General features: G+C 36.7%; 1 protein-coding gene across 1 annotated transcript in view; it reads left to right on the forward strand.

Moving 5' to 3' along the window:
- The window catches only part of LOC140483396 (centrosomal P4.1-associated protein-like), a 184722-nt gene that overhangs the window by 162444 nt on the left and 5759 nt on the right, over nucleotides 1-16519 (forward strand). Inside the window, exons 15-16 of the mRNA XM_072581646.1 lie at nucleotides 68-172; nucleotides 10455-10595. Coding sequence (XP_072437747.1) covers nucleotides 68-172; nucleotides 10455-10595 — 246 coding nt within the window. The remainder of the gene's footprint in view (nucleotides 1-67; nucleotides 173-10454; nucleotides 10596-16519) is intronic.

A 16519-nucleotide genomic window follows, 5' to 3' on the forward strand; every position in this document is an offset into this window, starting at 1 on the left:
TCCTTTGATCTCCAACCACAGTGTTTTATCTTCAGCTAGCTGTAAGAAATTATTTTAAATTTTTCAGATTTCACGGCCCAGCTCTGTTTTATCAAGAAAAGAGTCTACCTATTTTAAGAGGAAAGTTACAAATAATAATGTCAGAGAGGAAATTCGGTACCCAGATGGCAAGGTAAATGGGCATTAAAAATATATTAAATGTAGTGTGTGTAAGAAAGAAATACTTTGGTACTTAATATTTTGTATTTATAGATGCAATTAATTCTTACTTTTATTGGAATATTTGAATTAATTTAGAACATTTGCTGTGAAATTATCAATCACTATAATGCTGGAGTACTACTGTCACATAATAGAGCTGCATTTGAGCTGCAGTTTTCTCTGCTGCATTTGTTGTTTCTTTGGCTGGATTTATAAAACCAATACTGCATAGCTTTGGTAGAAAGGAGAGGAAAATAGCTGTACTTTGGAGTAGGAGCAGACCATTTAGTTTCTTGAACTAGATTCAGGGAGACCAATCTCTGCCATGACTCCTTTTCCCTGCCTTGGCTCTACATTCTATTCCTTGGCTAGCAAAAACATCTGGATCATAAATGAATAATTTTATCAACTATGTTCTTTTTCTCTGGGTGGGATCTTCCTTTTGTACCACTCTTTGCATTAACTTCTCCTCTGAATGATCTTTGTTCTTATTTTGAGGTATGTTCTTTTGTCAAGAGCTCCACCATCTGCAGGAAAAGTTTATATTTATCTACTCTATCAATTCTACTAAACACTTCAAAAATGGTAACAATCTTTCCAGAACTGTATATGGTCTAACAAGGGTTTTGTGCTATTACACAAAGATTTCCTTTTCTTTATATTCTGGCTCTCTAAGGAGTCATGAAATGACCCAGTTTAAAAAAGTGGACTGATTCCTTTTCCCACTTGTATGCTGGTTGCAACAGAGTTTTAATTTTTAAAAAATTGATCATTTTCATCTTGTCAAGAAATTTGCAAGAATGTTAATATAAAGGGAAAACATCATTCATACTATGAGATAAGAGTACTGATTTGACAAACTCTTCTTGATAAAGGTGTTACCATGGAGAATGCAGCAAATACGTGATACAGTTAACTACGATGCTTCGTTATCTATCTCCTGTTTTGAAGTCTCTTTTTCTGAAGATAGTGGTATAGATTTAAATACACCTTGTAAGAGTAATGAAAGGGCCTTCCAGGGGTTTTTCAACTTACAAACTGTAATGAAATTGTTTTCTGAGAAAGAGAAAGGATAAAGAATATTGTTCCACTGACAAACTTTCCCTATCTGTATTCAGAGCAAACTTTATTTGCACCCATAAACCAGGTCATGTGATTATCTCTGCAAGTGTCTCGATTCAAGCCAATTGTTCTTTGCAACTGCAACACTAACAAACTGGTTGTTGATGTATCCAGGTTTTTGTTTCTTTACAAAACCATTCTTTTCAAAAATTTCAAGATATATATGTTCAGTTAATGATATTATAAACTAATATCTTAGATAACATTTCCTCATAACAGTAGCATCTAATTAACCATTTTGTTTATTGAACCTGATCACTGCATTTTAGTGATTGATGTACATAGACCACTAATTGCCTTTGTACTGTCGGTATTTCTAATCTTTTCCAATTTAAAAATTTACACTACATCATAAAACTACTAATCACTGTCATTGATAAATGTAGAAATAAGCCTTTTATTGCGTTTTTAAAGTATTGAGTAAATGTGGAGAACTGTTGAGGCCCAGCACAGAATACTTTGATATACCATCTCCTTCTAAATAGAGCTAATGCTTATTACTCCTTTGTACTGTCTTACACTGCATAGTTAATATAATAATGTATGAATGACCTGCCTCCTATTTCTTGAACATTATGTAGAACCTTATTAAATGCATTCTGGAACACCATATATTTGACACCGTATTCATTTCCTGTCTACTATTTTAGCTACATCTCAAAATTGAGTTAAGTTTGTTAAACATTACCTATCAAAGAAAAATAGAAACTAGGAATAGGAATAGACCATTCGGCCCTTCCAGCTTGCTCTCCCATTTGGTACGGTTGATAAATTCCAGATTTATCAACATGATTTCCCTGTTGTATATCCATGCTGAATTTTCAAGTTTTCCAAGTGATCTGCTTTTAAATCTTTTCGAACAAAGAATAGTACAACACTGGGACAGGTCCTTTGGCCCACCAAGTCTGTGCCAACACATAATGCTTTTGTTACGACACAGGGTAAACCCCTCTATTAATTTAAACCTGACACACAAATAAGGTCACTTCATGCCGTAATCTGTTAAATTTCGAGAGGCAAAGGACCACCCCAGAGGTCACTATTTAAAGTAAAATTAACAATTTTATTAATTAAGTCCAACAGAGAACATTAAAACTAACAACTATTTACAACTCCTTTCTCTTAAACCTATCTTTTACCTCCTACTCTACAATACTGCTCTGATAAATTTACGGCAAAATCAATTTCAAACCCAGATATAGTCTTCGGATGTTGAACTTTCTCTGTAGATTCCTCTAGGTCGACTTAGTTCTGCTGCACAAATTTCTTATAGACAGGTACCTTTTTAGATTAGATTACTTAGTGTGGAAACAGGCCCTTCGGCCCAACAAGTCCACACCGACCTGCCGAAATGCAACCCACCCAGACCCATTGCCCTACACTTACCCCTTCACCTAACACTACAGGCAGTTTAGTATGGCCAATTCACCTAACCTGCACATTTTTGGACTGTGGGAGGAAACCGGAGCACCCAGAGGAAACCCACGCAGACAGAGCTATTCAGCTAGCAGTTTGTTTTTTGGTGCTTGTTGCTGTTCTACCCCTAACTGTTCAAAATGTCTGGTTTTATACCCCAAAACAGCGGATCATTTCATTGGTTTGATGTAATCCCAGACAATAAAATTCGAAGTCAATCGGATTTTGGTATCTGGGGTATACTTTAAACTGGCTGAATTTAAATTTGTTATGTACCATGGCAACACAACACCAGATATTTATGTCAACCAAATGTCACATTTTAAAATCTTTCAGTGCACTCAGTCCCTCTCAAGTCCATGCCAGCTTCCAGTCTCTCTTAAAGATACAATACACATCTATACCTTCATAACACCTCTCTCCTTAAGAAAAAATGAACTATCATAATGAAAAGATGGCTTCATTTTTTTCCCACTATTACTTAACCACATTACCATGACATATATATGACTTTAAACTAAGCTCATATTAACTTTCCACATATTATAAAACATTGAATAGATATCAATCTCATCTATACTGTATCAGTTAAATCTGCGATAACGCATCTGCGATTACATTCTTACACCCCGCAACATGTATGATTTGTAAATTAAATGTCTGTAACATAAGACTCCAATGAAATGATCTCATATTCCTGTCTTTAAAGTGTTCTAAGAATGTAAGAGGATTGTGATCCATGTACACAACCATCTCTGACACATTGTTGTGACATACACATTAAAATATTAAATGGCCAGTACCAAACTCAATTTTGATCGTGGAGTGTTCCCTCTGGTGGATGTTGAGTTTCTTTGAAAAGTAACCAACTGGAAATTCAATCCCATAATTTTTCTGTAGCTATACAGCTCCAATTGCTATGTCACTAGCATCAATGGCAACTTTGAAGGGTTTTGAAAAACGTTGGTGTAGCTAAAACTGGTGCAGTGTTTGAATGCCTCCTGGCATTGTTCTGTCCACCGAAACATTGTGTTCTTCTTCAGCAAATTGGTTAATGGTGCCATTACACTACAAAAGTTTGGAACAAACTTCCAATGGAATTTGCTTAGTCCCAAGAATCGAAGCACCTCTTCGAGGTTGGTCATGGAAATTCCTCAATAACCTTTGTGTTTGCATTTCATGGGGTCAACCTTCCATGACCGATGTTATGTCCCAAGAACAACACCTCTGCTTTAGTGAATTCAGTTTTATTTAAGTTTATTACCAGTTTTGCTTCTCATAGTCATTCAAAGAGCTTGCCAGCTGTACCATGTGAATTTTCCAGGACTTACTAAAGATCATTACATAGTCCAAATAGACTGCATAGTTTGTAAACTCAGCCACAACTTTGTTTGAGTCTTTGGAATGTGGCGGGTGCATTCTTCATTCCAAAGGGTGTCACTTTAAACTGATATAGCTCATTTGGTTACAAGCGCAGAAATGTATTTTGCCATCTCTGATAAAGGTACCTGCCAGTAACCATGCAATAAGTCCAACTTGGTGATGTAATTGGCTTGTCCAACTTTCTCAATATAGTCATCCAGTCTTGGTATTGGATATGAGTCTGATTTTGTAACGGTGTTGACCTTCCGATAATCCACGCAAAATCGTTGATTCCTGTCTGGTTTGGGAACGAAGGCAATCAACATACTCCACTCGCTCTGGCTTGGTTAGATGATATCCTCGTTGAGAATAGCCTCCACCTCCTTCTGGACCTATCTGTCTTTGAAAGGATTAAGCTGATAGGGGTGTTTTATCAAAACAGCATTCCCTGCATCTACATGTACAATAGCATTAGTCCTTCCCAACTGATCCCTACGTATGTCCTCATACTGCAATAACAAACCTTTCAACTGTGTTCTTTGCACCTGAGACAGTTTGTTAACCTATCCCACTCCTCAAGGACTTCTTCATTTTTTAATATATTTTTGAGGCACATCAAAATCCACAATCTGAATTTGATTCCTCACTCTGCCCTGCAGTAACTAACACCAGTTCTTTGAAGTATAATACTGTTTCAACATGTTCACATGACATACCCGATACAGTTTCTTTTCCACCTAACATCTTTACCAGATAACTCACCTGACCCAACTTTTTCTCAATTTGATAGGGACCACTAAACCTGGCTTTGAAGGGATGTCCTATCACTGGTAACAGTACTAAACACATCATCCCCTTAGGAAAATATCCGAGTGTCAGAGTTTTTATCTGCCATCTGCTTCATTCTGTGCTGTGCCCTCTTTTACCTAATCAATTTAATCTTTTGCATACCTCCGATACATAATCTATCTTTGGTCCTGTCAATTTTTCTTTAATTTCAAAGGGCCGCTCACTTCTTGACTAAATATTAACTCAAAGGGAGTAAACTGAGTAGATTCATTTGTGGCATCTCTAATCGCAAACAATGCCAATGGGATACCTTTATCCCAATCATTTGGGTAATCCTGACAGTATGCTCTCAACATGGTCTTCAAGGTCTGATGCCACCTTTCAAAAGCTCTACGGGTTAAGGATGATATGTACTTGAGTTGAAGTGCTGTATTCCTAAGCTATCCATAACTTCCTTAAACAGCCTAGCAGTAAAATTAGAACCTTGGTCCAAATGAATCTTTCTGGGTAGCCCATACCGTGTGAAGAAAGCTATTAACTCCTCTGCCACCCTTTTTGCCTTGATAGTCTGTAATGGAATTGCCTCCAGAAATCTGGTAGACACATCCATTATGGTTAACAAGTACTAATTCGCATTTTTAGTTCTTGGAAGGGACGTACAGAATCAATTATAACCCATGTGAAAGTTCTTTGAATGCGGGAACTAGCAACAAAGGTGCTGGTTTTATTACCATCTGTGGCATTCCTACCATTTGGCATGTATAACACATATGACAAAAGTTAACCACATCCTTGTGTATTCCAGGCCAAAATAAATGTTTTTGTACCTTAGCCTGAGTCTTTTGTACCCCTAGATGACCACCTACAGGTAGTTCATTTGCTGCCCATCACACTTCCTGTCTGTATGCTACCGGAAACATAATGAAATTAAGGTGGCTTCAACATCTTTCCCATCAAAATGTGGCAGAGTTTTGACATATTTGTACAAAGCATTATCTTCTCTTTTAATCTCCGTCCTGTAAACTTGACTTTGCTGATTAAGTTGTAACACCTCAAGTTCAAATTCTCTCTTTTTGCTCAGCTAAGAACCTTCTCTCTTTTTCTCACTCCCTTTCTTCTCTATCGCTTTCTTTCTCCCTTTCTACTCTCTCTTTGCTCAGTTAAGAACCTTGTCTTTCTCTTTTTTCCTCTCTCTTTCTCTTTGTCTCTCCCCTCTCTCTTTGTTTATCTTCTAGCTCCATTTTCCTCAATTATAATTTAAGTTTTTCTAACTCTACTGCACTCGTCTGTTTCTCTGACACACCTAGGTTTTTGAAGAATTCCCTTACAATTTCAGCTTTACTTATTCTAACCTTTTTGCTAATTTTAAGTGTATGGTCTTTTCTTTTCTTTCTAAACTTTCTTGGCAAACTTGGGAATCATCTTCAAACCCCAGAACTACTTTAGCCATTTTAAGAGCCATTCCTCTCACTTCTAATTTAACCCACCACAAGCAACCGAAATTAAACAAATTGTCTCACCTACGTTTTATTCAAAGACGTAGGACACTAACCGGCAAGTGTTTAATTTTGCTGGGCTTTTTTTTACCTCAAATCTATTCAAATCTTTCCCAAACTCAGACTGGATCTGTCTAAACCTGTTCAAATTCCAGATGAGCCCCCTAAAACTGTTACGACACAAGGTAATTTAAACTTGACACAGAAGCTGCTCCCCTCACGTGGTAATCTGCTAAATTTTGAGAGGCAAAGGACCACCCCAGAGGTCACTATTTAAAGTAAAATTAACAATTTTATTATTTAAGTCCAACAGAGAACATTAAAAACAACTGTTTACAACTCCTTTCTCTTAAACCTACCTTTTGCCTCCCACTTTACAAAACTGTTCTGATAAATTCCCTCTTTAATGTATGGAAAAATCAATTTCAAACCCAGGTATAGTCTTCAGGTGTTGAACTTTCTCTGTAGATTCATCTAGGTCGATTTGGTGTTCTGCTGCACAAATTTCTTATAGACAAGTACCTTTCAGAGAGCTACTCAGCTAGCAGTTTGTATGTTGGTGCTCGTTGCTGTTCTACCCCTAACTGTTCAAACTATCTGGTTGTATACTCCAAAATATTGGTGACATCCCTAACAGCAAACTGCATATTTGATTGGATTTTGGTATCTGAGGCATAATTTAAACTGGCCGAATTTAAATTTGTTTTGTACCATGGCAACACAGAACCAGCTATTTGTGTCAACCAAATGTCACATTTTTAAATCTTTCAGTGCACTCTGTCCCTCTCTAAGTTCATGTCAGCTTCCAATCTCTCTTAAAGGTGCAGTACACACTTACACCTTCATAACACATTGTAAACTAAAAATCTTTTGCCTCTGCGTAGTCTGTATCCCTCTATTCCTTGCCTATTTATATAGCAATCAAAATGTCTCTTAAACATTACTACTATATCTGCCTCCACCACCACCTCTGCAGCAAATTTACTACCTTCTGTGTAAAAAACCTGACTCTCATGTCTCCTTTAGACATGCATCCTTTAACCTAAACCTGTGTCCCCCAGTAATTAACATTGAAAACGATTCCAACTATCCATGTCTCTCCTAATTTTGCAAACTTCTACCAGGTCACCCCTCATCCTTTGACATTCAAGTGAAAACCAACTAAGTTTGTCCAATTTCTCTTCTTGGCTAATACCCTCCAAACCAGGCAACATCCTGATCAACCATTTCTAGACTCTCTCTCCAAAGCCTCCACATTCTCCTTGTCGTGTGGCGCCTAGAACTGAACCCAATAATCCAAATTAAAGTTGTATACAGCTGCAACATGACTTGCTGATTTTTATATTCTGTGCTGTGACCAATGAAGGCAAGCATGCCATATGCCTTCTTTCCCAAAGTGCTTTACGCCACCAGATGGCCAATTATTCCTTTCTCAGTACACATTACCCATTCTGAAGAAGAGTCTTGAAACAATAACACTGTTTCTCTCTCCACAAATCCTGCCAGACCTTTTGAGTTTCTCTGGAGGCAACTGTCCCTACAGAATGCTGACAAGGGAGAGGTGGGGAACCTGTGTCTGGTGGTTGCTGAATTGAAAAAAAGGGATGTGATAATCTCAAATGTGGCAAGCAATCAAAGCACATCTATGAAAGCAGACACATGCTAAGCGAATCCATTTGTGATAAAAGTACAATACTGTAGTTGCTGGAAATGTGAAAGTCATACAGAAACTTTGACACATTTGAGATTATCATACATTTTTCTTTGTTAAATTTCCTCCTTTCAATGTCGGAATGCTTTTTGGGACCACTTAAGAGAAATGGCATGGAGTAGATCTTCAGACAATAAAACTGTAATTATTCTGTAGGAAGAGAGACATTTTTTTAACCGCCAGACATTATTCCCCAATTTATTTTAGTTAGCTCACACCTCATATCATTGTAGTTTCTCTATTTTCAATTTAGCAAACACCAGACACATGTTCCCCACCTCTTCCTTGTCAGCATTCTGCAGAGACCATTGCCTCCACTCCTCCATTACCAACACCTCCCCACATCCCCATGGCATTCTTCCATTTAATCGCAGAAGGTACAACACTTATCCATTTATCTCTTCCCTCCTTACCATCCAAGGCTTCAGGCACACCTTCCAAGTGAAGCACTAATTTATCTGCACTTCATTAAATCTAGTCTCTTGTATTCACTGATCACACTGATCTCCCTCTACAATGGGGGGATGAAATGCAGATTGTGACCACTTGCAGAACACCTAAATTCTTCCTGTAAAAATGGCCATGAGCTTTCAGCACATGCCACTTTGACACAACACTGTATTCCCATGCAAACATTTCTGTCTCAGGTCTGCTGCAGTGCTCCAGTGAGACTCCAAGGAAGCTGGAGGAATAACACCAAATCTTCAACTTAGGTGCCTTTCAACCTTAAGGAATTCACATCGAGCTTAACAATTTCAGAGCAGGAATGCCTCCATCCACATTCACTATCTACCCCCACAACATCCATGAAATGATTTGTTTTCAGCACAGCCAACACATTTTCAACTATTCATACTCTGTCCCCATTATCAGCCTCATAGCTTCTCTTCTTCCCTGGCTTACTATCAACAATCCCTTTGTCTGCCGACTCTTTTTCATTCTCTCTGGGTTCCATCTCCACTGATCAGCTCGCTCCCCCTCCATATCCCTCTTCATCAACGTAAATACCTCCTTTTCCTAGCTGCTTCTAGTTCTGAAGAAGGGTCACTGGACTTGAAATATTAATTGTTTTCTCTCCACAAATACCAATAAACCTGATGGGTTTCTCCAGCAATTTCTGGTATTATTTGTATCAGACCTCCAGCATCCTCAGTTCTTTGTTTTAAATTTTAACAAAACGTGTTTTTGAACAGATGTTTTGTGCGTAAGAAGACTAATATGGCTTACTAACGTTTTTTAGAATAAAATGAATGAATAGTTTATTATCTCTGTACTTCTGAGTCTTGAAATTAATCAACAGCATACTAGTGGACATGTTCATCTGACATTTCTCTGTTGATAGTCCAATGAAAGTGTCAATCTGTTTATTTTGAACAGGCTAATTTCCCATTAAATGGTACAAAGAAGAATGTCAGATACACCTGTTCAGTATTTAAATTTTTCATAAAGGGATATGAAGTCTAATATTTTCATCTTGCACACATCAGGACTGAAATATTAAAAAAACTAACTTTGGAAAGGAAGCAACAGTTTACTGAGCACCAGGAGACTGGTTGGATTTTGGTTGACCTGGTGATATGTCACGAATTGTTAACCAATTTATATACTAAATGTTAATTTAAAATGTTAAGCATTCATATCCAAGAAGAGTAGAATACACAATAGTATAAGTGGCACACATAGTCTATTGAAAAGAATGAATCCGTTAGGGTAAGTGGCTTTTATCTTATTTCATAGTAACATGCTTATGCTTTTCATTGGAAATCCACATGTATTATGTTACTGTAATTTTCAGTCATTAAATAAAAATCTAATTTCCTAATTATCAAACCATCATTTGATACAGATGTATAAGGTGGTTATTTGAAATTTAATCCCAATTATAAGATATCCCAACTATAGAAATTGATAGGTTGTGATGCCATTCCAAATCTCTGCCATTGGTCTAAACAGAACAAAATTAGGTGAGGTAGAGAACAGGTGTCTGACTTGAACGTATTTTATTCCAATAAAATGGTTAAATTAAAATTAAAGCGTTTGCTTTATAACATTTCAGTAACAAATGAGGGCTGAGTTTTCAGCTCATTTTTGGCTTAGCTGCAAAAATGACTATTGTTTATTTGTAATCAAAGTAAATTGTGAAAATCTTTTAATGAGAATAGTACTTCCAAATGATTGTTCATCATAGCAAGTTTAAGTTTTAATTTTTTTGCACAATATTTGGTTACAGAATTATAACTATGAAGTACACTTATTCTTATGAAAATGTGATAGATTCTGTCAAAGATAAGAAAAGTTGACAGGTGTATATGGCCATCAATTATATTGAGGTAACCATCTATCATTTTTACCCCCAGTTGGAACAATTTCTGACAAATGGTAGTCGAATTATCACCTTTCGGAATGGCACAAGAAAGGAAGTCAGTGCAGATGGCCAATGTGTGACAATCACATTCTTCAATGGAGATGTGAAAACATTCATGCCAGATCAGAAAGTGGTATGTACAAATGATGTCTTACAATAGTTATTACAGACTGAAGAAAGCAGCACAGGCTAATTTAAATGTTAAAAGAGACACGGGTTTTGATATATTAATATAGAGGATGTGTTTCAAACTACAATTATTCACTTTGAGCATCTTAAAAATCATTTCCAAAACACTGAAGACCTGGAATAAAGATCAGATCACATATTCCTCAATGTATGACTGCTTTATGTTTTTGCAGTTTTAAAAAAAATGCAACTCACAGCTATCATACCCAGATTGTTATATTGAACCCTTATTTTTAACTTTTTTGTAGGAATCTGTGATCCAAGAATCTTGAAATAAATACTTTTGAATTAAAGTATTTGGATTTCATTTTGCTTTTAAGTGATAATGTAAAATTTGTGATTGGGAATCACCAACAAGATTTCCATGTTTCCTGATTGTTATTTTGTTGTTTCCAATTTACTTTCCACTGCCACTCCAGCATTCATCTGGGAGTACAGCCACTTTCTTTCAGGCAGTATAATTTTTGTGAATTGGGGAGTTGAAAATGTGGTCACAAATTTAGTCTCAGTCATAGATTTCTTTGTATATCATAAACTGTTGGAAACTCACAACAATAGAAAATGCAACTTTCTTACAACCTCTGTTTTGAAATTTCAGCAGAGACTTGGGGATGTGGTTAACTTAAGAGTCTTTGTCATGAAGTCTTATCTGATGTGAAGCCTGATTAGATACCAAGAAGCATATCATTGCATTGGTTTTCAGGGTTCCCAATTGCATGTTCATTACATTTCATGACATATGCGAGGACCAGATCTTACAGAGTTATCCTGTAATATAATTCCTCAATATTTTAGTTTAGTAACTGTTCAAAGTAATTCTCTTTATTTCAAACAAATGTTGCTATCTACGTGCTATATTTTGACAATTTTTCATAAGTTCTTTGGCATCTGAGGGAAATAATTTTGGTGAAATGTCTGATCCTGATGTAGAATTTTTGTCTGTGTGCGCTTCTGTGGAATTCAGTAATTAATGTAAAATTATAGGAAGTGTATGAATACATGGTTGGGAAACAGCATTTATGCCAAGAATGTAACTTCATTTCTACAGAAGAGAACCAGTGTCAGAAAGATTGCTCTACTTGGATTTCCAGAAATCTTTTCATAATGTTCTGCAAGGGAGATTGAACCTAAATTGGATAGTGGAACTAAATTATGGAAGTATTTGGAAATGGAATAATGGCTTTCAATTTTTATTTCATTGATCAACTTGACAAAGGCATTATATGAGATTAATTTTACAAATATGTGTAAGCTGAAATGAGGTGGTGGTTGTGAGCTGCTTTATTTCATCCTGTTTAAAAAAACTGCAGTTTTCCACTTTGCACACCTCCTTCAATGGTAAACAACAGAAACGTTAGCAAAATAATATTTTATCACTTTGTGCTTCCCCTCCCATTTGCCTGGATGTGTGCAGCTCCAACAACACTCAAGAAGTTTGACACCATCTAAGACATAACACCCACTTAATTGGCACTACGTTCACGGACTTTCATTCCTTACACTCAGTAGCAGCAGTGTGTAGCATCTCCAAAATGCTCTGCACAAATTCACCAAGACTCCTTAGATAGCATTCCTGAAGGGCTTATGCCTGAAACGTCGATTCTCTTGCTCCTCGGATGCTGCCTGGCCTGCTGTGTTTTTCCAGCACCATATTTTTCAACTTCAGCATCTTCCAAACACACCACCATTTCTATTTTGAAGTATAAGAGCACCAAATGCAAGTTTCCCTCCAAGCTTGAAAATATTATTCCATTCCTTCCATGTGACTGACTGGGCCAAAACCCTGTAACTCCCTCCTTAATGGCATTGTGGCTCTACCTATACCAAATGGACTGCAGCAGTTCAAAAGCGTAGCTCACCACATTCGGAATGGCAACTGAGGTTTGGAGACAAATGCTGGCCCAGTTAGCCACACCTACATATCATTTAATGAGTTTTTATAAAGGTGTAGTGGTCTTTACCCTGGATCTCAGGAACTCCAATGTTCAGAGGATATATCTGGCCATATCTCAGCAGTTAGTCAGAAGCTGCCTGCCTCTACCTCTGAAGCCTTCTGGGAAGTTCCCTGACTATTGCTATAGATATTGAAAGTCCAGATGGAGAGCAGATATCCATTAATTAAGGCAAGGTAAAACATGTTGAGTCCTTTAGTTTGCAGAAGATCATGTTTTGTTCACTACTGAGATAGTCAATGTAATTGAGTGGATAGATCAATGATTGTTCAACAAGGTAGTTTTGGAAGTACCTTCACATCTCCAATGATGAATGCCAAAATGCCACTAATTTCTACCACTTTCTTTTCTGAATTTGCCAACTGCACAAACTGGAGGATCACCTCTGGTATTTTCTTCTCCACAATATTCTGTGCTGCCTTCTGCAATGGGGGAAGAACAAGCTTCTAATGACTCTTGTTCATCCAATTAATAAATAGTGAGGTTTATTACATTATTAATATTTAAATTATCCCAAAGAACCACTAATTTAGTTCAATAATTAGTTAATTAATTAATTAAGACAAATTAATAAAATTATGCTACTCATGCTTAAGCTGGACACGTGCAAATTACCTCTTGGGGAGATGATGTGTTGCAGTTAAAGAATTTGAGTGCTCCTGGATCCAGAGCAAACACATCTGCACTAAGTGTTCAGTGCCTTAAAGATCTTAGCATTAGACTTTTTGAGCTGCAGACATTGTGGTACAAAAGGGTGGGGGAATGTTACTTGGATGCTTTGTATCAGGAGGCAGTCACATCCTTAGAATAGGGTTTTCTGATTTAGTGAGTGTTCAAAAACAGGGTTTATGATTTCTAATGAGGTAGGTAAAGGGAACCAGAGGACAGAAGTTTAGCAATCTAAGCTTTTGTAATTGCCCAACATGTTTCAGGTTCTTTCAACTTGTTGAGATGAAAGTGTGCGACAGAGTGAATGACCAAACTGACTTAGTCATTATGATATAGGAAGCCATTTAAGTTGGGCATTCGGGGCACCAGGGAAAAGGAATGTCATGCTTGTGTTGGAGGCAGCATAAGTGGGGAGGAAGATGGAATTAGCACTATTCCTGCAGCATAGAGCAAGAGTTCAGACGGCTATGTTGTCTGCTGAAAAGGAGCCTACGGTGAGAGGGGGAGAATGCAATCATTATGGCCTATGTAGGTACCAATGTCCGAATCAGGACAAGGAAAGAGGCTCTGTGTAGTCAATATGAAGAGATAGTTTCCAAATTAAGAAGCAGAACTTAAAAGGTATAGTAATGCTTGCATTATCGCTGAAACCGTGTGTAAATTGGCATAGAGCAAAGAAAATCACAGAAATAAAAGCATGTCTCGATAATTGATATGTGAGAAATGGGTCCCATTCACAGGGACTGGCACCCATATTGTGGAATGTGAAGACTGTCCATTGGGGCAGTCATCACCTGAGCCATACTAGGGTCATAGTAAGCTGTATAATAAGGAAGTTGTGAGGGTTTTAAACTAAATAGTCAAGGCAAGGGATCAAATTTGGGAAGATTTAGTAAATCCATGAGAAGAGACAAAGCATGAAAGAAAAATACTTAGATAGGCAACTATAAACTGACTGTGATTGGAAGGGGTAGAGAGTACAAATCTAAGAGTAAATCAACAGGTAAGCTAGAGGCTTCAGAATTATAAAAAAGTAAGACTAAAGGCCCTCTACCTGAATGCACATAGCATTCGAAACAAAATAGATGAATTGATAGCTCTTGGAGAGATAAATAAGTATGCTCTGAAAGCAATCGCAGAGACATGATGGCTTAATGATGTAGATTGGGATCCAAATATTAAAGAATACCTGACATTTAGGAAGGAAAGGAAGATAGAAAAGCTGAAGACATGGCTGTGTTAATTAATTATGGTATTAGTGGAACAGAGACAGATGTTTCAAGTTGAGGAAACCAGAAAGTAACACTGTTAAGGTAGAGATGAGAAATGAATGAAGACAAGAAGTCAGTGTGAATGAAGTACAGGCCCCCTAACAGAAGTCTTTCAATGAGAATGCGAGTTATGGGAGTAGACTCAAAATATGCCTCTTATTTACAGTGCAAAAAAAAAACACAAGGTCACAAAAGCACAAAGCAAAATAACAAAACAAAGAACCGAAAACATCAAAATCAAATCCAGAAAATCAAATAAGAAAATCACAAAAATTAGAACAACAATGAAAATAATGTATTATGCCACAGGCTTTACAATGACAGGCAGGTGACTCAATCATATTTAAACTTCTAAGTTTTTGAAACTTTTATACTATTTTCTGAGCAAGTTTTACCAGAACTGACAATGAATTAGAAACTTCTCATTACAGGTAAAAGAATATTGACTTTTGATTAGTTCCAACACTGTTATATAGTTTAACACATTCCAGTTAAAATTGCTAGATCTTAAAAAAGAGCATAGAGAGAGAGAGAGAGACAGAGATTAGTGTTTAACCATTTGTTGTCTGGTTTGAATTCTTTTATGAATTAATTTAGTTCTATAATTGTGGATAAAACAATGTGAGATCCAGAATTGTTTTATCTGTGGTTTACAGAGTTGAATCAAACGTCAGATATGGTCATCTGATCTCGAAAGTTGTCATTGTTTTATCTATGGCTTACAGAATATTCTTCAAATGTATGTACTAGCTATGACTGTTCTATTGTTCAAATACTTTTATCTTGAAAATGTTAATTTTACTATCTATTGGTTTAAGTTGACATAGGAAAAAAATGTTGTCGTCAGCAATATTTGCGAGCAGCCATCTTTTGCTATTCAGTGATGGACAAACTGTCAGCCATCTTATGCTACTTAGTGAAAGCTGGCCCTATCAGTAACCATATAGTAGGATTGAGTATAAAGGAAGCAATGGTGGGTGCTTGTCAGAAGATTATGATAATAATGGGGGTTTTAATTTGTGTTTTTATTCACTCAAAGAACATGGGCATTGCAGGCAGATAAGTCAGATTTCAAACAGGAATCTGGCTTCACGGATCATATTTTTATTAGTTGTGGTTGAAACAAAGTAGTCTCTCACTGAAATATCTGAAAGCTCTCACTGAAAGCAACTATGCTGCAGTTTTTGCTTTAATAATAAAATGGGAGATTATTAACAAAAGAAATGAAGATGAAATAGAATAAACCAAATCACCTACTTATAACACCAATCCAAATATTTTAAACATGCAGTAAAACTGAAAGAAACAAAACAGCTTTTGTGAATTACGCAAAACAAGCCCTCATATAGTCCCCCAAACACCACTGATACAATACTCACTTCAGATCCACCATGTCAAACACCTCAGTAGATTTAAGTGACCTGTGACTTCAGTTTTTATACTGGAACTTTTTCCTGGTATTTTTGCACATCTGCTTAAATGCACTCAGATTTAAATGATCTTTTCAAGGTTTTATCTTGACATCACTGGGATAAACTCCTGGTGTAGCACAAGTACTAACTCCTCACTCTAAGGTAAGCCAATACAGTATATATTCTTCCCTTCTCAGGAGCATAGATCTATACAGCTATCCTACTACAAAAACTTCATAGGACTGCTCCACTCAAAGTAAGACTTTAAGCTAAAATTTGCCTTTTTAAGACATGGATGTTTCCCTCAAGCTTAAAGCAAAACCCAGAAATCTCGAACAAACCTAAGGCCCTGATATTTACATTTAGGGTTGCAAAACAATCTCAAACAAACAAAAATCCATTTGTGATGCACAAAACATATTCAATGCTGAAGAACTCTTTTAAAAGAAATCACCATGGCTATAGAAATAGTTACAAGTCGAATATTCAGTTCATAAGCCCAAATGAACAACAAACGATTTTATATATGTCGTGTAAATCCCAAAGTTTACATCACATGACTTT

Source organism: Chiloscyllium punctatum, chromosome 11 (genome assembly GCF_047496795.1).
Source record: "Chiloscyllium punctatum isolate Juve2018m chromosome 11, sChiPun1.3, whole genome shotgun sequence".
Classification (NCBI taxonomy): Eukaryota; Metazoa; Chordata; class Chondrichthyes; order Orectolobiformes; family Hemiscylliidae; genus Chiloscyllium; species Chiloscyllium punctatum.